Raw genomic sequence first — 21112 nt, 5'->3', positions numbered from 1 at the left:
ACCTTTAGAAATATTTCAATGCAAACATTTACTTGAACCTTGTGGCACCTTTTGATTCCAGTGTTGTTCAACAATATTTTAATTTTACTCACTCTCCATATGAACTTTTGAACAGGTGTCTCCTCACCTGTGAACTCTAGATTGATGATGACTGAGTTCTGTTGATCAAACCAATACAAGTTAATAATAAACAGTCTGTCAGGTTTGATCCTATCGTTCTGAATGGTAAGGGGTGGGAATAAAACACATACGGGGCGATTTAAGATTAAAAACGTGACCTTCTAGTCTAGACCAGCTGACTAACCGGAAGTGACTGACATCCTGAATTCACGTGGGTCCTATGAAAGCAGAGTTATAACGGCTTTCATTATTTTACTCTCTCGCTGAGATCCAGGACTGAGCTGAAGGGATTCAACAGCAGCACAGCGCCGAACACACCGACAGTCATGGATGGTTACGCACAGAGCGCACCTCTCTCCTCGTGGAAAGAGTGTTTTCTGTTGAAATGGATCCGCATGTTGATCCCTGTCGGCTTCAAGAGCGAAGTCTTAGAGTTGTCAAAACTGGCTGTACCGGTGGTGAGTACTATGTAATTAAACACACTCTCAGTCAGCACGTTTTCATCCCCAGTACGTCAAAAAGAGCCGTTTTTCTGCGGGTCTTCTGGCGTCACCAGCGTGGATATTTGACTCCTCTCTCCGAGACCACAGGCTGATCAGATGACAGACTTCTGGACTTCACCTAGTTTCAGTTTCACTCGGTCAAGTTTAGACACTAAATATACTCTGTTGGGTTTAGGAAAAGACCTGTTTCGGGTTAAAAGACAGCCTTTAAACTGGTGTTATAAGGAAAACTTCTTCTCATTCCCTGAAAAAGGAGCGACGATACCAAAATCTGGCTGCGGTCTCATGGCGTCTATTTGTGACGTTGTGGGAATTTTACAGGCCTTTTAAAGGTCTAACGGACCTCTCCTAGACTGTAGAGTGAGTATTGTTAAATGAAACACCCCTGCAAATTAGGTCAGTTAAACTTTCCAGTGAGTATATTTTCAAGGAGTACATAAAACAACCCAAAACCAGTTCTTATGAGCTGCTGAGGAGAAGAAAATCAAGTTCCGATAAAGTCTTAAAAGTAGGCGCGGCTTCACGTACAGTCACAATTTATCCCATTTTAATGTCCATCCAGTCATTAAAATTGTGAAATTTATAAAAATCAAAGAATATTCATCACTTGATTCCACTTTATTTTGGAAGGGGATGTAATGATTTATCAGAATGACTGAGAATCACTTCTGAACCTCTTTTGCCCTTTTGGAAAATGGGAATTATGTTGGTGTCCCATTTTGCCAGTTGCATATAGTTAATATGGGACCCTTCTCTTAGTCATTTTAATAAATAAAAATGCTTTTTATGATCACGAAACACATGCTGTCTTAAAAGAAATCATATTCCTAAATTGGTGCAAATGTAATTCATATAATTACCTTGCTGGAAATCCAAGAATGTGTTAGTGTTCCTATGGAAGAGAAGTCACGGAATGAGTCTGTAAAATTTTCAGGAAGTGTCCCATTTCACCAGTACTCGCTATGTACAGTCTATACCTCTCTATACAGTCTGTAAGACTTTAGGCTGTAGTCTATAAAACTGCCCAGTGCATTGAAAAATGATGCTAAAAAGTACCCAGTGCATTCAGATGCGACGCCAAGAGACAAAGCAGCTGTCAGTGATGTCTTAAGAGCAAGACTGAGTTGGTCAAATCAGTATGGAGTGTATATTTATGTAGGTAAATCTGTCCTTCAAGGTAAAAAGTAATAATAATAAATCTCCTCTTGATCACAATATTTTCTCATTTCAAGTCTTTTCTTGTATGGCAATGACCAGATCTTTAAAAAGCATCAAAATCATTTCACTGGTTGAGGAAATCAAAAGCAGTAGCAGATATGTTACTGTCATAGTCCATTTCGACAATTCAGAATCAGTCTTTGGGATTTTTCAGGACAATGTGTATATACAAACTTTTTTTAATTCTTTCACAAGGGTTGTATGGAGATTTATCCATTAGTTTGAACAACAAATTACCTTTTTTTGGTAATATATGACTGTAAGAGTAAACTTTTGTCTCAGGCCCATCAATTCTACTTTAATTTGTCAATAATAATTTCAAATATATCATTTTACATGATTACACTAATTTTCCATTGCTTAAAAATGAGTGATGACATCAACTGAGAAAATGTTTTTTTAGTTCAGTGTTTTTAAGGGGGCCAGCAGTTTACAGGAGAGACTGAAGGCCAGAAAGACTGCCAGTTCCCAGTGAACTGATACGTTTGTTTTTTGTTGCTCTTGTTTTGACTTTTCTCATCAGATTCTCTCCAACTTCTTGGGTTTTGCTGTGAGTTTTATCAGCACAGTTTTCTGTGGCCATCTGGGGAAGACGGAGCTGGCAGGAGTGGCTTTGGCCATTGCAGTAAGTTAATGTTTGCACACTGTCAAATTAAACTAATAGAAGAGCAAAACTTAACCTACCTGTTATATCGTCAGGTCATTAACGTTACAGGTATATCTATTGGCTTTGGCTTGGCGTCAGCATGTGATACTCTGGTCTCTCAGGTATGAATCTCAATTTATCATCACATATGACGAGTATAGGGAAGAGTCTGTGAGGACAGTAGCAATACATAAAAATATTCTTATTTTTGTAGACCTATGGGAGCGGAAACCTCATGAGAGTTGGAGTCATTATGCAGCGAGCGATCCTCATTTTGCTGCTGGCGTGTTTCCCCTGCTGGGCGATCCTCATCAACACGGAGCCCATTCTGTTGGCTGTCAGACAAGAACCAGATGTGGCCAGGTCAGCCGCTGTCAAAATCCACTCCCTTCCTCTAGTTTCTTTTATTTCAAAGTGTAATTAAATCTGCTATAAGACTTTACAACATCAGCATCACTGGCTGATGTTAACATAAACTGGACTATATCATTACCACCCCAAACCATAAAATTTGCACAGACATTCTTGCACTGCACATCTTTGCACTTTTAAACTTTATTTTTATTTTTTCTGTTAAGCCACTTTATCCTCATCTCTCACCCTTGTATATATTGTAAATATTATTACTATTGTTCTATTATTATTTTATTCTTATCACTATGTCTACTGTTACATAAGCTGCTGTAGCAATGTAAATTTCCCCTGGCGTGGGGAGAAATAAAGAACTTTATCTTATCTTAATTCCTGTGAATTCTGATGGAAATTCTCTCTCCAGGATGTCTCAGATGTATGTGAAGATCTTCATGCCAGCACTTCCTGTGAGTCTGTCTAATTTTAGATACACTATTAAAAAAGAACGTTGTTAACTGATTTTTTTTTTTTTTTTTTGAACAAATTCCTGTTATTTTTCAGGTTACTCTGGTTTGGGTAAATTACAGACAATAACCAGTAAAATTACAAAAAACTAATTCTATACATGTTGACCACAAAACAGGCTAAAACTCTAAATAATGTCCACATAAAAAGGCAGTATTTTCATAAACACTAATTCATTCTGTTACTAGGTTGAACAGTAAAATTACACTAGTTTTTACTGTCGATCCATCGGAAAAAATATTTTTTACACAAATTTGCTGTTATTTGAAATAAAAAATTCTATATTTATGATTAAGAAATAAAAAATAGTAAATGTTTTTTTTAACTGGTATTTCACAGATCTTTCCACTTTTGTTAAATTACAGATATCTAATACAACTACAGAAAAAAATATGAATTTGCATTTTGACTGTACCAAAAAACGCAGACAGTGCAGGTAATGTCCTCATCAAAAATCAAAAACTGTGCTTAAATCAACATAAAATATCACAAAATATCAAAATTTTTGTTGCTATTTGACATAAATTTCATCTATATTAAGGATTGAATTTTTTTTTAAAATGTAGCTGCAATTTTACAGATTTTTCCCTGTTTTGTTAAATTACAGATAATATATAATTAAAAAAAAATTAAAAAATAATGGTTTACATGTTGACTGGCCAAAACTGCATAATGATCACATAAAAAAAATTATATTTTAGCATAAAGTAGTTTGTTATGGGTGACTGTATATTTACAATGTTTTATTGTACTTAAAATAAAATATCATTATTTAGCACATATTTGTTATTTGACATAAAAATTCTATATATGAAGGATTAAAACTAGTAAAAAAAAAGTAAGTTATTTTACATATATTCCTTGTTTTCTAAAATTACAGATTATATCTAATGAAATCTTCTTTTAAAGTGTTAACTTACATGTTGACTGTAAAAGAAAAAAGAAATAAAGACAAATAAAATTTTTAAAATGTAGCTGCTATTTTACAGGTTTTCCCTGTTTTGTTTAATTCCAGACAATATCTCATAAAATCATAGAAAAAAGTAATTTTATGTTGATTCAAGAGAATAAAAATCCAAAACAGGCCAAATATGTTTTACTGTGTTTAAGTCAGTATAAAATATCATTATTAGACAGATATTTTGAATTATTTTCACAGTTTCTTATAGTTTTTTTTTTTTTTTTTTAACATTGCCTAATTCAATTATATTGTCATACTTTTTTCTGGAACCTTTGCTGACGGATATTTACTACTTTTTGTAAAGATTTTTTTTTCCTTTTTTTACAATATAATCTCTGGGTGAATACTGAATACTTCCAGTGGTTTCCATTTTTGTCACAAACTGCCTCAAATCTCTGTTGAGTCTTTTGTACAGAATAAACTCAAATGCACCACACTGACACATGGGTAAGGGTTTAGGTAATTTATTGCCAAGAACTGAGCCTTTTGGAGAGCACTGGAGACTGAGGCTGAGCAGGCAGAAGATCAGATTAGTTCGTTGACTGATGTCTAAACGGCACACCAGGAACAATTTAAGCACAAAGACAACATAATTACCATGGGACAAATCACGCAGAGACTGTAATGAACTCAGAATGCTGGTCTGAAAACATGTCGCTGCTACAGTGGGTGATGGATCGGGCTGATATACTGCAGGAGCTGATGAGGTAATAAGCAGGTGTGCCAGCTGTTGTTCACGCATCCATGTCCAAAGACCTACAAGCACAAACAACACTCGCACACAAATACAGAGACAAAAGAAGGTACAACTAGCAAGCAGACAGGCCCTGCTTACTAGGGTGAGCACCATGACAGGCGGGACAAATGAGGCAACTGACAGTAAATTTATTGTAGAGACTTACAAAACGGAAATTAACCCAGGAACAAACAAAACATATTCAAACAAGGTGGGAGAGGGAGGGACTGGCTGACTGTCATCCTTTTATACAGTCCAGTAAGATGAAGTCCATGACAGCCTGACTCAGAGGGTTGTCAAGGAAAGTAACAGATCCTTATGATAAAATCTGATACAAAACAACTGAAGTTAAGCTAATATTTGACTAATTAAATTCAGTCCTAGTCGTTAGGTGACAACAAATGGGAGGGTGGTGGCTGTACCTATTAAGTGAAAATCAGTGGCTCCACAAAGTCTCTGTTGTGTGTTTACATTAGATAGTTGTGGATGTGATATCGAGAATATAGCTGCACCCACTTTCACAGTTTTTTTTGTTTTGTTTTTTTAGATTTAGGCTGCTACAAACCTGTCCACAAAGCTAATGGGAGAAACTCCGGTGACTAAACAGACACGAAATTGCCCAGTACCAGAAATCTTACCAGGTTTCGCCCAAAACGGAAACAAAAAGGATGAAGGAAAAACTCACGTCACTCATCTAATTTTATTTTTATACAATTAAGCAAAGGCTCCAAATTTGAAAAATATGCTTAGTATGTGACAAGCCTCCTCTGTTACATAATCAGGTGATGAGCGGGTTTGTTTTCTGAGATAGAAGACAAACCACTTCTCTCCAATTAAGCTGTTTATTTTCTAATATCAGTGTCTCAAAAGAATCTTGTACAAGGACCTTTTCTGTTTAGAACAGCCTCCCAGAAAAAGATAAAGTCTGATATGAACAGAACATTTTAAACCGTATGGTGAAATGTGATTGGTTATAGAACACAAACATATAATTCAAATATTGAACAGTGATTGGCTAAAGGTGGGGATAACTGTGGTGTAGACTTAGCTCTCCCATTAGTTGGTGCACAGATACGTCCATATCTCTTGGCACACATTTCATCCAATCCCCAGGAGCCGAACCCTGTAAGAAAAACCCTCCTGCAAACTTTTTCCCGCTTTCTACCAGTTTGTATTATTCCACTGTTAGTTGGGATGTGATGCAGCCATTAGTGGTATCTCATAGGGAGGATGCAGGTGTTCCTCAGGGAGGATTATTATGGTTTCTCCCTCAAACAACCTTGAGCTAGCAGTTTCAGTGCAATTAACTGTTACATTATATGAAAGCAGGAATGTGCTGTGTATCAGGGCCAAAGCTCTATCTTTGTTAGTGTGTGTGTACGTGCAGAAGAAGAAGCATTTTTTTAAGTGGCTGTAACTTTCCAGCCTGACCTGTCTGTATCCATCAGAGCTTGGAGTTAGTGCTTAGCTCCATCTCTTCCCTTTTAAAGGTCAAGCACAACTCATGGATTCATTGCATATTAAATGGTTATTATTATCAGTATTATAGCACTCATATGTAATATCAGTTTTAGTGTTCAACTAGCAGTACCTTAAAGAATTAAATCCTAACATGGGTCAAATTCCCACAGAGACTAAACTTCATCTCACCAAGATAGATCATTGATTTGTTGTGACGTATATTCGTAACAATGGCAAAAGAGTGAGACGCGGGGGGGGGGATATTGCAGTGACAGATGTGATAAATAACAAAAAACTGTAAAAAAAGTGCCCAGGGTTTGCTCACAACTATGGAGAAGGGCTATTTCCTATTTGGCACCTTAATCATTCAATAACCTTCAGAAAAAACACTACAGTTGATGATTGTGTCTCTCTGGGGGAGTTCAAAGTTCTGATCCAAACCTATGTTAGTGAAGAGGGAAACAGCTGTTCCTAAGCTGGACTATGTTTAATGTATCTTTAGTTCATTAGTTGTTTTAATGAGCTTTATTTTTTGTCCCATGTCCCAGTTCAGTTTAAACTCTGGTGATATTTACAGATATTTGTAGTTATTTGTGATGCTGCTTGTGGGTACCTGGCTCTGGCTACATTTCGTTCAATTTAACTAATTAAATAAAGGCTATATTTGCAGTTTGTGGTCTGACGCCAAAACACCTTTAAAGGCGAAATGAAAATTGGCTTTGGTTCTATCTGTGTGGAGTTCAGATTGTCTCCACTTGTTTGCATAAAATATAGATATGCAGTTGCAAGTGAAGTGATAATCTAACATACCAAAATATGAAAATGTTGTATGTGTGGTACTCAAGACAGGCGTTGTGTCCAGTATATGGTGGCAGCTGCTGTCCTTGATCCTGAGTAGGACTAAATGTTTCTGAACATTTATGTAAATGCAAAAATGTGCAAATCAGAGATTAATGTATGCACTCTGTCTGTCGTTTCTCTTACAGGCTGCATTCATGTATTCATTAGAAGCAAGATTTCTGCAAAACCAGGTAAGTTCATTATTTTTCACCATTGAGTATCTCTCTGATGAGCTGAAATAAATGCAGTCTGATTATACAAGTCGGAGCCTGTGATTTGTTTTCTTGTATCCACAAAACAATAGATTGGCTCAAATAAACCACACAGTTCAATTAGTGAACTTTCAGGCCTCTCAACTACTGTTATTGATTAATACTGTCTGGATTTAGGTGGCAAGGAGGTCAGGATTCAAAAAACTAAGTAATGACCAAGTCTTCTCTGCTTCCCAAGAACTCATAACACAACAGAATACGACTTTATTGTCAAAATAATTAGAGTGTTTGAAATCTTGAGCAGGTACAGAGGTGTTTATGATTTGGTAAATGATATGATACTTTCCGTTGATGGAAAAACCATACAGATCTGAGCTCTCTCTTTACCTGTGCTTAAGAAAAAGTGGCACTTTTCTTGCAGGGAATCATATGGCCACAGGTAATCACAGGTGTTGTGGTGAATCTTCTCAACGCTCTCATCAACTACATTGTCATCTACATCCTGCACATGGGAGTAGCGTGAGTATGTTTTATTGGCTTCTTCGGTATCATCCTGACTGCTTATGTGATATAACTAATTTTACTCTTTTTACAGAGGTTCTGCTCTGGCAAACACCATTTCTCAGTTCTCCATGGCTGGAATTCTTTATACTTACATCATGGTGAAAGGTCTTCATAAGGCCACCTGGGGAGGTTAGTCAAACATTTGTACTGGAAGATGGTTACAGAACCAGAGGCTCCAATGATTTACATGTGTTATAATGAGTTTTTACAGAGTGAGAGGATCGAGCTGAGAGCCTTACATGTCACTGATTATACATGATCATCAAATGAACCTCGTTAGCTGTTAGAAGAACTTGGCACACATCTTAGGAAAAAGGCTGTCATTGTTATTTTTGTCATGCTTCAATTATGAAACAAAAGATGGAGGATTCAAATGCAGTCCAGTGGGTGTTGTAAAGTTGCTTAATGAAAGATAAAGGTCAAAAAGCTTACACATGATCGGACAATAGAGTCCAAAGGACACAGCTGGTAGGCAGGTCAGAGCAGGTAGAAGCAACAAAACAGGAACAGGTTACAGGCAGAGTAGCAGGAGTGGGACAAAGCCTTCATGTAATACTTTATACAAACTAAAGATCTGTTGTTTTGGTTGGATTGAAGGGTGATTCCATATAAAATAAACAAAAGCTGAAGAAAGTTCCCACCTGACCTGCTGAGAACGAGCTGTTTTTTATGTCTAATCACCACATGAGGTTTTCGGGCCTCTAAAAACACGTCCAAGCTCTGTTAAAAACTGCAGCTAAATGAATTTTACATCAATTCCAGGTGTCACAAACTAAAATTTAAAAAAAGAAAATTGCTGGGTTTTTTTGTTTGTTTTTTTTTTATGTAACCAGCTTTGGGCATCATTAACGTGGGATGTATCTTATTTTCAGGAGCAAAACTGCACCATGTTGTAATGTCCATGAATTACAGTCATAGAAACAAGCATCTGCTTTGTAGAATTTCACCAAAGAACATTTCTAAAATTACATTTTGAGAAGGCCCGTATGACCACATGTGTGATGTAATAAGCAGTTAGTCCAAACAAGTTATAGCAATTAAAATGTCTTATTTTAACCTACGCTTTGACACCAAGCTCATTTTCTAGCTATGATTCCTTCTGTGTCAAAATAATTTTCCAATATAATCATATTTTGATGCTGCATTTGCAATTCAAAATTTGTGCTGAACAGAGACGATTTTTTTTGCTTTAGATTATAGCCCCTACACTGGATGTAAATCTGATTTGGTAGCAGTTTTTAACACACCTCAAATGTGTTTGATTTTTTCCCTTAAAATGTCATATAGCGATAACTTGTACTTAAAATCGCACAAAAATGCAGGAAAAAATTATGCTGATTACAAAACGTGATTTTTACCAACCCCTATGTACTTCCTTCGGCCTCTAACTCAGGAAATATATACAGTATGAAGGTAAAATTTTGCGTGGCTTCATTAAATATCCTAAAGTTATTCGCGTAAAAAATCAGCTGATTTAGTGGGAGGAACTGATTGATTTTTCATGGAATGTCCCATTAGCTGACTTAGCGGTTTAATAATTCATTCTGTAACTACAGCGTTATTTGACAGTATCTTTTATTCTTATGCAAATCTGTTCCGATATATATGCATACATTTTATTTGATTTGTTATACGCAGGCTGGTCTAAAGAGTGCCTCCAGGACTGGGGCTCATATGTCCGCTTGGCTGTCCCCGGTATGGTCATGCTGTGTGCCGAGTGGTGGACGTATGAGATTGGAAGTTTTCTAGCAGGTAACGTCACAAACCACTTTGGGTGTTTTTGAAAAATCTGTGTGAACTTCAGCTGGTGTGAAATCTAACAGCAGTTTATCCTTAACAGGCATAATAAGTGAGGTGGAACTCGGAGCTCAATCGGTTGTATACGAACTGTCAAATATTGCGTACATGGTGAGCTCCACAAATAACAGAATCAAATTCTCATTGTGTGGCCTGAATCATATCTATATACATGTTATTTATGTTAATACAGTGTTTCTGTTGGTAGTTTCCTTTGGGCTTCAGCATAGCAGGCAGTGTAAGAGTTGGAAACGCACTGGGAGCTGGAGACACACAGCAGGCCAAGCTGTCTGCTAAACTTTCAATGTTGTGTGCAGGTCAGTTTGCATTTAAATGCTGATACCTCCTGGAAATGTTACACATTGGATTGAAAGATTATACTTGACTTAAATTCCGATTTCCTTGATTTCCCTCATTATCTATGAAGCTCTCTAAAGCAGATAAACGGCAGGAAACAGTGGTGGTTCTGGATATGAATTTAACTTTGCTGGTTTTTCCCACAGTGTCGGTGTCTGTGTGTTTGTCGATCCTTATTGGGAGCCTGAAGGACCATATCGCGTATGTCTTTACATATGATGAGTGAGTATCCATTCAGCATGTTTCTTATTTTTTTAATCACTGCTCTTGTTGCTACGTAGAAAAACATTGCAGGGTGTGTTACATTTACACTTCCAGTCTAGGAGAGATAACTGGTCTCTTAAATGACCTTTCACCATTATTCGCACCATTGCCAGCACAGAAATCTGTGAGCTCTGCTTACATAATCTTTTACACATTAACTTGAGGTTAAGGTGAGTCATACTGTGTAGGATTACTAAGAATAACAGAAACTTTAACTGCACACAGAGGTCTTTCAGTCTCAAGTTGTCTAAAATATTGATAGCATAAATATGGATATTTGTAAAGATGTTTTTGGGAAAAAAAATTGTAGCCAGATATATCAAGTGCTTTTAGAGATGTATTTATTTTTTCTGCCTGTCGACCCACTTACAGCACTTCTTTCACACATTGAAATTTGTGCTATATATGTGTGTGTGTGTGTGCGTGCGTGCGTGCGTGCGTGTGTGTGTGTGTATACGGACATGGAAAAAACTATTAGACCACCACAGCTTAACTTTCCACAATTCACCAGTAATCAGAGACTGGTTGATCTACTTGTCCAACATTCCAGATTCTCAATCAATGACATAATGACAGATACCAGTGAAAATTTTATGCTTTTAACTTTAATAGTTCCTGAGGTATTCAAATGTATCCTCAAATTTCAATGTGCGACGAAACATGCAAAAAGTAGGTTATCTTGGAAAAAACTTGATATATCAATATAAAATTTAAAGATACCATATGTCAAATTCTAAACTTTGAATCTCTTTTGTTTCAGACAAATCAGACAAAGGGTTGCTGATGTTATATCCTTTTATGCTCCGTTTATCCTTTTGGATGCGACAAGTGTACGTATCTCTGCCAAACATGGTCTCATGACTTTTTTCATGTATAATCGCATTTTCAAAGTATACCGCATCCTTTTTTTAGCGAGCCAACCACATTCTCTTTGCGTGAGCAGGCTTCCTCGGGTGGCGTTATACGAGGAGCAGGTAAACAGAGAGTCGGAGCAATTTGCTACTTTCTGGGATATTATGGTGTTGGTCTTCCTATCGGAGTGTCACTAATGTTTGCAGCCAAAATGGGAATCAAGGGTAAGATTTACAGCAGAGAGGTTTTCAGCCTTCAGCTGTTTGTTACCACATTTCTGCCTAACTGGTGCTTAAAGTTTTGTCCCTGTTTTTAGTTAACATCGACATCTGCTTCCTCTTAAAGCAAAATGTGATTTTATTTTCTTCAGGTCTGTGGACTGGTTTGTTTACCTGTGCGTCACTGCAATGCACATTCCTGATTTTCTATCTGATCAGACTGAACTGGAGGAAAGTTACAGTCGAGGTTGGTATTCAGAGGTAGATCTTTTCATTCTAAATGGACCAAGTCTGCTTCTGTATTAAATAAAGTTCACACTTTGTTGTTCTCTTTCAGGCTCAGATCAGAGCAGGAGTGCACAAGAGCACCACAGACGATGGTAAGTATGCTGCTAGAGAAGAAACGCATTTCTGATGTTCAGGGCAAGAAATAAAAGTTTGAGTACAAGCATAAGTCTGAGAATATTAAATAACGGAAAACAAGGCCAAGGTCTTTGACCCTGGACGTTATGTGTTACTACAGGCCATAAGAATGCTTTGTAACACGTGAAGGAAAGCTGATGATTTTAGTTAAATGTTATAAAAGTCAACACATTAACTCACGAGTGACTTCCTCAGTACTTCAGGCTGAAGTCTTTTCCTTAATGCTGTGAAGTCAGCTGCCACAAACCAATAATGTAGACATAATAAAAAAATAAAAGCATAATCTGAGTCAACTAGTGCTGGCAGAAGCTGAGAAAGTCACTCTGAGTTTACAGGCAATGTTTCCGCCGACGTATAATCACTGTAATGGGCTTACAGTATATATCTGAAACTAGAAATCTTTCATTTAATATTCTCAGATTTACTGTCTGTATTCTTGATATATATTTAGGCTTTCACCCAGTACTCTTTCTACTATTGTTGTTTTAAGTTTTTCTCCTCTCGTCTGTTTACTGCTCCCAAATTCTCATTTAGTTTTTTGCCGAGACAAGATTGTGGTCATTAGTGTCTTTCTCTGAGCTTAATATGCAGTCAAGTTAAGTAAATGTCATCAGTCGGATGAATTTCGAAGTCACAAACCAAATTCCAGTTTGAACATGGTAGCATTAAATCTAGGGCTGCATTTAACAGCTCTTTGTATTTTCAGTTAATGTGCTATTTTGATTTACTGATCAATGATTTTTGGCAATAAAATACCTCCAGATTGCTGTTTGCTAATTCAGTCTATGGAATAATAATCCAAACACAAAACAATTCACAATGTACAATAATAGAACATAGAGAAAAGCAGAAAACTGACGTATTTAAGAATAGTTAGAACTATTATTCAATTATTAAATTCATGTTTTCCAACAAATTATTCAGCAACTGGGGCTGATCATTTCAAGAATATGTAGACCAGTAAAATGTTCAACAGCTAGCTAGTTAGCTTTACTGTTCTGACTTTAATACGGATTCCAAGCTGGCCATAATTGCTGCCATCTCTAAATTAGCAGGTTTGAGTTACTAATAATGATCATTACCAGTTTAGCTGTGTAATTGGCATTCAGGCTTGCGGTCTGTTGTAGTAGGAAATTACTATTTTGGAAAAGAATTTGTTTTAGTGTGTTAATTAAAGTGTATTTGACTAAACATTCAATTGTGAGCTTTCGGAACTTAAGTTTTGTGAAGTTTCATGATCTTTGGGGCTCCTTTAACACCAGTCACAGAACAGTTTGATATTTGCCATTTTTTCTCGTCAGTTGGGGCCAAATTAAGAACCACAAACATGTGACATTTCCGCCAATATGTGCAGGTCCCCAGCCAGGTGAACAAGAGGACTCCGAGGGCCCGACAGATACCCTTGACCTGGTTGAAGGTGCTGAGGAACCTGACGTTAAAACAGCGACGGTGCAGCTCCCTTACAGGACCGTGATCCTGCGTAGAGGCCTCGCTCTGGCTTCCATGCTCTTCATCTTGGCTGTCGGAATCATTTTAAACTTAATAGTCACTAACTTAGTTACATGAACATGATTAAAGTCTGTTGTAATCAGCGGAGTACTTCCTTACACACCAGCGCTCAGTGCGATGCAGGTGTTTGTGATGCAGCCGGATGTCAAAGCAGGACGGTAGAGAGGCACAAGAGCGGCTGAGCAAAAAGCGAAGAAAATGAAAAGAGGTGAAATGGTCCATAATCAATGAGTTAATCTCTGAAGGCAAAAATTCTACTCTTAGACCACAAATTTCTGTGAATGTGTTCAGTTCGATTTCTGTCAGGTAGAACTGAGAGAGAGTTTGTCAACCTCAGCGTTTGAAACATTAAACAGAAGTTTCGTGGTTATCTTTGACTCACTCTGACTCTTCTGTTGGGAGCAGCACAGTGGAGAAAATGTGATCAGGGGTTTTCGTACTGTTCATCCAGTCTGCAGTAAAGTTTACAGACGGGGTCTCCGGTAGGGGCACAAGGAAGCGAACAGTGGCTCCCACGGCGAGAAGTGAAACTGCCATAAACATGGTGAGGCCTCGGCGGAGGATCAGCTGGGTGGTGGAGAGACGACCACCCTTCAGCTGCTGGACTCCACCCTGAGGCTCAGCAGACCCATCGCAGACACTCACAGACATGTAGCCATCCACAGACTGGAAGACAGTATCACAATCCCCTTTACTTTGGTAAATTATATGGCATAAATACAAACTGTAATTTAGATTAACAGGCTACTTACACTCCCATTACTTCCTGTCTGGTCAGCAGTGATGTTACCCGCATCATCTGACAGAGCTGCAGTGCTTAATAATGCTACATGAGTGTTTTTCTGAGCTCGTTTCACAGCCTGCAAACAAGCACATGTGAAAATTCAATTTGTCTTTACCCTTACATGTAAAAATAGCTCTATAATCACGCCATAGTTCATTAAACGCAAGCACAAATTAATCTTAGTATCCAATAACACACCTCCTCTGTCATTCTCTCCCAGTTCAGGTTGAAAATGACAACAATGTATAAGGTGGATTGTAAAATGACACAAATGAGCAGCCCAAGCCAGAAACCTGCAGAGTGAAACACAAATCAATAAAACACAGCAGCCATCACTTTATAAATCTGCTTTTTAAGAAAAGTTCACTTCGTGCGATTACCGAAAACTCTTAGTTTTGCAACAAACATTAAAGTGATGCTCAGTGAAAGTCCTATGCAGTAGTAGCCAATGAAATTAGCAACAGCTGGTATCTTCTGTTTGCCCGTGCCCAAGAAGATGCCTGTGCACACACCCTGAGGATGTAAAGAGACAAATCTGTCATTATTATGCGCTCTCACTCAAATGAGCTATTCATGTTCTACTCATTTAACATGCTTTTGGTAGCATAATGCCCATACATTTGGTGTATTCCTAAGAAAAAGTGTAAAATCTCACCACAAGAGCATCAAAGAACTGAAGGAAACAGTAAGCATTCATCAAGTGTGACACCAAACCTATGATCTTCCTGGAAATAAAGTTTTATAATTAAGATTTGCTTTGCCAACAGTATTTAAAAAGATTATTACTGTTATTTCGTGCAGCTGTGCAGACTCACTCATCAGAGGTGAAGATGAAGCCAATCACTGTTTTAGTAGAGCCGAGCACAATACCTTCAACAACCGCAATGCTACCTGGAGAAAAAAAAGAGCTGTGAAATCTGTCAGATTAGAAAAGCTGCAGAGGAATGACTATAAGTTGCTGTATGATTCATTTCTAACTGACCTGCAAGAGTGAGGGCCACCTTGGTGGTGAGGATGGCCCTGGCAGTGTCTCCTGCACCCAGAGCGTTACCCACCCGGGCACATGCTGCAGCTTGGATACCAAGGGGGAACTATGTGTTCATATTTATGGAAAAAGTGCAGGAGAAAGTTTGCTCTTAAAAGGATTCCAACATGATTTGAGAAAAGTTTTAAAATGCCATTAAATCACAGTACCATGTAGGTTATGAAAGCCACCATTATCACAGCATGTTGGGCTGCCAGCTCATCCTCACTCAGCATTCCTGATTGTTAGAAACAAAGAGAAAGAAGAGTTATGATTCAGAATTTGCATCTGATTTGAGAAAAATGTCTAACAATTGGATTACCTGCAAAGAATCCGCCCAACTCATAAACCCACCACTCAAAGCACTTCATTAATGTGCTGGGAATGGCCAGTTTCATGAAGGAGCCCCACTCCTGCAGCGACTCTACAGACCAGCCTGCAGGGGGAGAGAGACGTTCATTTATGCAGAGCAAAAAGAAACCAGTAAATGAGATCACAGTCACCGCTATAGCAACTGTCCCTCACCTCCCCATGTCGTCACATGCAGCTTCTTCCACCAAATGAAGGCAAACAGAAACGTAGAGATGTAAATCTGAGACAGAGCGTTGGCTGCTGCAGATCCACTGTAAGACATGATCAGGGTGATGTGTGGTCATTTTATTCAGATTTAAAATGCTGCACTAAGACGTGTGAATGCACCTACCGCACACCCAGATCCAGCCAGTAAAGAAAAGTGTAGTTTGTCAACACGTTTGCAATATTTGCCAAAGCAGCAGCATACATTTGTGGCAGAATTATACCCTGAAAACACCAGAAAATGTCATAACCACGACTTTAACCTTATTTTAAACTTCCTTAAATTAGACTCAGCAAGATAATACAGAGCTGGATCAACATACAGAATTGGATTTGGTACCTGGTTCTGCAGGTAAGACACCTGAAGATGATGTAGAAACATGGCCTGGAGAGAAGATTTATTTCAGTAAAGTGTTAATCATCATATTAGAATTTGTTTAACAGCTTAGAAACTACAAAATATTAATTGTAAATATGTGGAATTTTGTTTGATTAAAGACGAGAAAACAGAAATGACTCACTGGTACGGCAGGAATGTAGGCTGTGATGTACAACTGTGCTGTTCTGAAAACAACAAGCTGTTTTTAGATCAAACTGAATCAGCTCAGTCTCAGAATGTAAATTTAGTTACTGGGTGGCTGTGAGTGATGTCATTTGAAGACTTTCTTCCCTTCTTAGCTGCTCTGCACTTTCAAGTAATTATCCTGCACATTTATTGCAGTCTTGCTGTCTTGTGCAGTTTCATCAGCAGGCAGCACAGTTCACATTTGTCCTCTGCTTGACCACACTTCAAAAAAAGGTAGTGAGTAGAAGCAAATATCCTGGAGTCTAGCAAGTTACTCTGTGAGCTCAGATATCTAATTACACAATTCCCTTACAGTGTACAATGATGATTTAAGTTTCAATAAATGTAAACATATTTTACTAATTTGTAGATGTATATGAATGTGTAAATAACTTTAAGTGACAGGGTTTAAAATGATTAAATTTTAGTTGTGATTGTATCTCTTTATTCTCCATAGAGTTGTGAAGGAAGCACGATTGGAATATTAGTTTTAGGTGCAGTATTATTGAGCACAGACTTACAGGAATTTACATTTTTATCTTATATATTCTATATTTTTTCAGTATGATCTTTGAGGAATCATGATTTTCTGTTGATTTAGTACAAATATGACAGTATGGAAGAAGTTTTCCTCAGGATTTTCTATCCAGAAAGGCTTTCAGGTAGAAAATCCTTAGTCTTAAGAGTCCACATAGTGAAGAGCTTGTGGTGGATAAATGAGGCAAACACAGGACTCTCTGTCAATGCTGATTTAGTATTATTTAAGCCAAATTAACTTTGTATTTAGTGTCTTGAACTTTCAATAACAGTTTGAGCTGTTAAGCATTTAAGTTAAATTCATTCATGTTTACACTACACATCATTTTTAACTTCCTCATTTTTCTTTTTAGTAATTTCAAGTCATCTGGGCTCATAGTGTTCAGACTGAGGAGTTGGTATTATGGTGAGGACTGTCCTGTAATCATAAACAAGCAACAACTGGGCAATGATGTTTGTGTATTTGAGCTGTGGTTAAAGTAAAGTACTGTTTTTATATAAATCTCACTTATCTTTCTGCTTTGGTGAAGGCAGTTTACTTTTGTGGATCCTTTTAACTTGAAATTATATATTTTTTCCCCCTGCTTTAAACTGGTATTCAAATTATAGGGAAAGTACAAAAAATAGACTTATTACTCCTTCAGCACTGTGCACGTGAAGGTCTCAAATTTTTCTGCTGTGACCTACTTTTTTTGAGTCGGACTGCAGAGTAAAAAAAGGAAAGAAGACAAAGTGTAATAAAAAAAATCGTGTTTTACATTTAAAGCTTAGGTAAAGTGAATACTAAAGTTGGAAAATTGGCAATTTTTAAGTGAACGTTCCTTAAATGAAGTTGTGGCCTTTCAAATTGTTAATTTAAAAGGAATCAATGATTTAAACATTTTACATAAACCAGCGTCATTAATATTACTTGTTAGCTTCATTTGATTAAACTGAATTCAGTTATGTGTTATCAATTAAAGCAATACATTTAAGTTGGTCCTAAAATCCACCTTATTTCAGTCTTTGAGCTTTGTGTCTGTGAGCTTTTTTTTGGAGGTTTGTTGCACCCTGGTGCCCAAAATGTAATAATGCAGCTTAAGAGGCCATTTTTTAACCAGCAGGGACACATAAAGATTTCTATGAAGGTACATTAAATATTTTAAATAGAGAAACAGAGCAGAATTAATGTAATAACTGTGATATTGACTGGTAGAGATCCTTTTGTCACTTTGCGGAATATGAAACTTTCTTTATGCACCTGAATTTGCATTACAAATGTGTTCAGTGAAGACTAGAACTGATTTCAATGCAAAGCTGGTCTTACTGCTGAGATGATGAAGCCTCATGTTCTGACAGATTATAATTCCAGTTTGTCCATACGACAGGTAGAAGTCACAATACCATGCCTGCATGTTTGCTGCTGTTAGTTACCTGGCCACCTCGGGGTCCTGGCCCACACATAACAGGATGACCTGGGCGTTAATGAGGAGACCCCAGCAGGGCAGACAGAAGAGCAGCAGGATGATGATGCCCCGCTGAAGGATCACTCCCACCCGCAGCAGGTTCTTACCACCAAATGTCTGTCAACATAATTAACATTTTGCAGAGAGGGTGCTATTAAACAGTGGGGGACCAATGAAAATTTCAGTGTATTTTATCATCTTATCAAAAGGGTTTTCCAGACCTGAGACACCAAGGTATCACATGCCAGTATCAGACCGTATCCTGTAGCTGCAGTGGTAACATTAATGCTCTGAAACGAATGCACACAGTTGTAAGCAATATTTCTATGACTGATGAGAGGAGATGTACTACACACTGATTGAATTATTAGGAGTCATTCCCAGGTGATTGTGAGAGAATCATGAATGTGAGTTAAGTAATCTTTCCTTTTCCTTTTACCGATCCCTTTTTAAATCACGTCCCCACATGTCATTTCCTCATGGCAGTCTGTACAGCACACAGATGACCACTTACAGCAGAAGCTAATCCATAACCAGCCATCACATCGTTCCCCAGACGCCCGCAGAACATTGTAACCACAAATGGAAGCAGGTAATTGAGGATTCGAGAGAGCAGCTAGGAAGACAGACATCAACACAGGTGCAGGTGATACAGCCGATATTATTGTAAACACGAGTCGCAGTTAATTATCATGGCACAAACACTGAGTACTGACAAATGAGCTACCAAACTGCCACTACTTTGGCAGGTTGCAGGCGCTGCTCAGTAACTGAAAGCTGCCAAACACTGTTTTAGGTCTATTGATTTCTGCTTCTCAGTCCTAGACATGAAAGTCTGTTTTCCTGACATTCCTAACCTTTCCACTGGCAAAGAAAGAAGATCATTAATCTCTCTTTGTGTGTATCAGCTTTTCAGCAAAGCCAACTACAGTCCACACAGTCTCTTCCAGACAGAGCAGGGCACATGAACAGTGCCAGTCCTTACCAGAGGCCCAGTCATCCTCAGGATGTGGACCAGTTCCTCCCAGTGGGCTGCAGGAACCCTGCGGCGCGCCCACCTGCTGCAGAAAAGCTTTTCATTAGACTCCTCCATGTTTGCAACACGAGATGCTAATGTAGATCCTTATACTAAAGCGCCTCTCTTTTCTCTCATGTACTTATCCTAGCTGCTCTCTAGGATGCAGCAAAGGATGGAAATCTTGCTGCGGTCACAGCTGCCCTGGAAATCCGCCAAGGCCAGCTGAAACAACACTGATTGTGAGAGAAAAACAAGAAAAACCCTGCAGTCACAACAGAGATTAAGATGGACAGCTTGAAAGCAAGAATGTTGACCTCTCAGACCATTTCACATACTTTGGAATTGTTTAACACTCCAATATCCTTAGCTATTGTAAAAGTAAAAGTATTACTAGATCTAGAGATCTATGGTAACTTCAATAAACTATGTTTAGGTAATATAATAAAACTTCATGGCAAATAGCTTGAAAATAGCCTTTTTCTTATAACGAAAAAACAAAAACCAAGAAATTAACCATTAAGATCAGTGTATATTTTGGCAATTGGATTTTCTGTTCTGAAACGTGTATTGAAAAACAAAAAACGAGTGGTTATTTGATTTTCGTTTTAAAATACAAAAATTAAAATTGAAATACAAGGCGTTTTTCCTTTTCATGATCAAAAAGGGATATATGAAATTTTAAAAATACTTTGATTTTCATTTTATATTTAGAACAACAAAAAAATAAAATCAGTAAGAGAGAAACGAAAAAAGACCCGTTTTTTTTCATTTTCTGAGATCGGAAGTGGTCATCAGCATGTGTGGAGCCAAACGACAAGAAGATTCTCAGAGGGCGGAGCCAGAGAGCAGTGATTGGTCAGACTGACTGAGAGCCAGAGAGCAGTAATTGGTCAGACCACAGACATACAGAAGACAGCTCGCTAGCGGATCCAGTCTGCTATATATATATCTATGGTCGGCACGTCTGGTAGCATCTCTGGCTGCTGTTGACCTGCTTTTCGGAGTAAAACACGGTAAGCAGATAAATACTTCTAACCAGTAGCGTTGTTTTGTTGTACGTTAAGTCAGCGACTTGTGAAGAGTTGTGTTTTGTCGTGTTTCAGCAGTTGGTCCGGACGCGTTAGCTAGCTAAGCGGCTAAGTTAGCTAGCGGGCTAATTAACACAGGTGGCTCACTTACCGCTGAACACCTGTGTTAGTTGCTGCTGCAGCTGTCCGTCGTTATTAGAACAAACTTCTCAACCTGTATTTCTCTGCTGTGTATTTTAGCTTATAAAAAAGTTATTTTACTTTAAGGTGAACTGAAACCCGTTCAGCTGCACGGAAGTTTAACATTCAGCTGGTTTGAATTAAACCGCGCTTAGCTTAACATTGCACAACGTTACCTCTCTGAATCTCCATAATTTCATTAAATTCCTTCTCTCTTCCACTGCTCAAGTTCAATCCAGTATATAAAGTGACATTAATAGTGAATAAACTAACATTCAGCCATTGTATTTATTTATTATTGCATGTATTTGTAGTAAAACATGAGTTGAAACATCCTACTTTTGGATCTAGAACTGCACAAGCCCTTCATTTTCAGTCACCTGACGAGTTAAACTCCC

The 21112-nt window shown here is 37.9% G+C and overlaps 2 protein-coding genes across 3 annotated transcripts; one reads left to right on the top strand and one right to left on the bottom strand.

Annotated features, from left to right (window-relative positions):
- Positions 1-307: 307 nt before the first annotated feature.
- Positions 308-13927, top strand: slc47a3 (solute carrier family 47 member 3). Of its 2 annotated transcripts, none has more exons than XM_035948965.1 (17): positions 308-578; positions 2365-2466; positions 2541-2609; positions 2702-2850; positions 3263-3305; positions 7508-7552; positions 7995-8092; positions 8169-8266; positions 9776-9889; positions 9978-10045; positions 10143-10251; positions 10438-10513; positions 11316-11385; positions 11499-11631; positions 11778-11872; positions 11963-12005; positions 13403-13927. In XM_035948965.1, exons 1-17 carry the CDS (start codon positions 447-449, stop codon positions 13612-13614), a joined length of 1656 nt encoding a protein of 551 aa, XP_035804858.1. In that variant the 5' UTR covers positions 308-446; the 3' UTR covers positions 13615-13927. The 2 variants fall into 2 exon arrangements, with proteins under 2 accessions (XP_035804858.1, XP_054868521.1); XM_055012546.1 differs by lacking the exon at positions 308-578 and adding an exon at positions 616-983.
- Positions 13921-19620, bottom strand: LOC111569718 (multidrug and toxin extrusion protein 1-like). Its single transcript, XM_023272021.3, has 17 exons — positions 19474-19620; positions 19003-19104; positions 18710-18778; positions 18457-18605; positions 16463-16505; positions 16282-16326; positions 16069-16166; positions 15891-15988; positions 15688-15801; positions 15536-15603; positions 15324-15432; positions 15157-15232; positions 14997-15066; positions 14722-14854; positions 14540-14634; positions 14310-14417; positions 13921-14223 (listed from the first exon to the last, which is right to left on the bottom strand). The coding sequence occupies exons 1-17, from the start codon at positions 19579-19581 to the stop codon at positions 13936-13938; spliced, it is 1773 nt and encodes a 590-aa protein (XP_023127789.1). The 5' UTR covers positions 19582-19620; the 3' UTR covers positions 13921-13935.
- Between the last annotated feature and the right edge of the window lie 1492 nt (positions 19621-21112).

This window comes from Amphiprion ocellaris, chromosome 7, assembly GCF_022539595.1.
Source record: "Amphiprion ocellaris isolate individual 3 ecotype Okinawa chromosome 7, ASM2253959v1, whole genome shotgun sequence".
Lineage (NCBI taxonomy): Eukaryota > Metazoa > Chordata > Actinopteri > Pomacentridae > Amphiprion > Amphiprion ocellaris.
The sequence above is the reverse complement of the archived record's forward strand: the minus strand, read 5'-3'. Positions and strand labels throughout refer to the sequence as shown.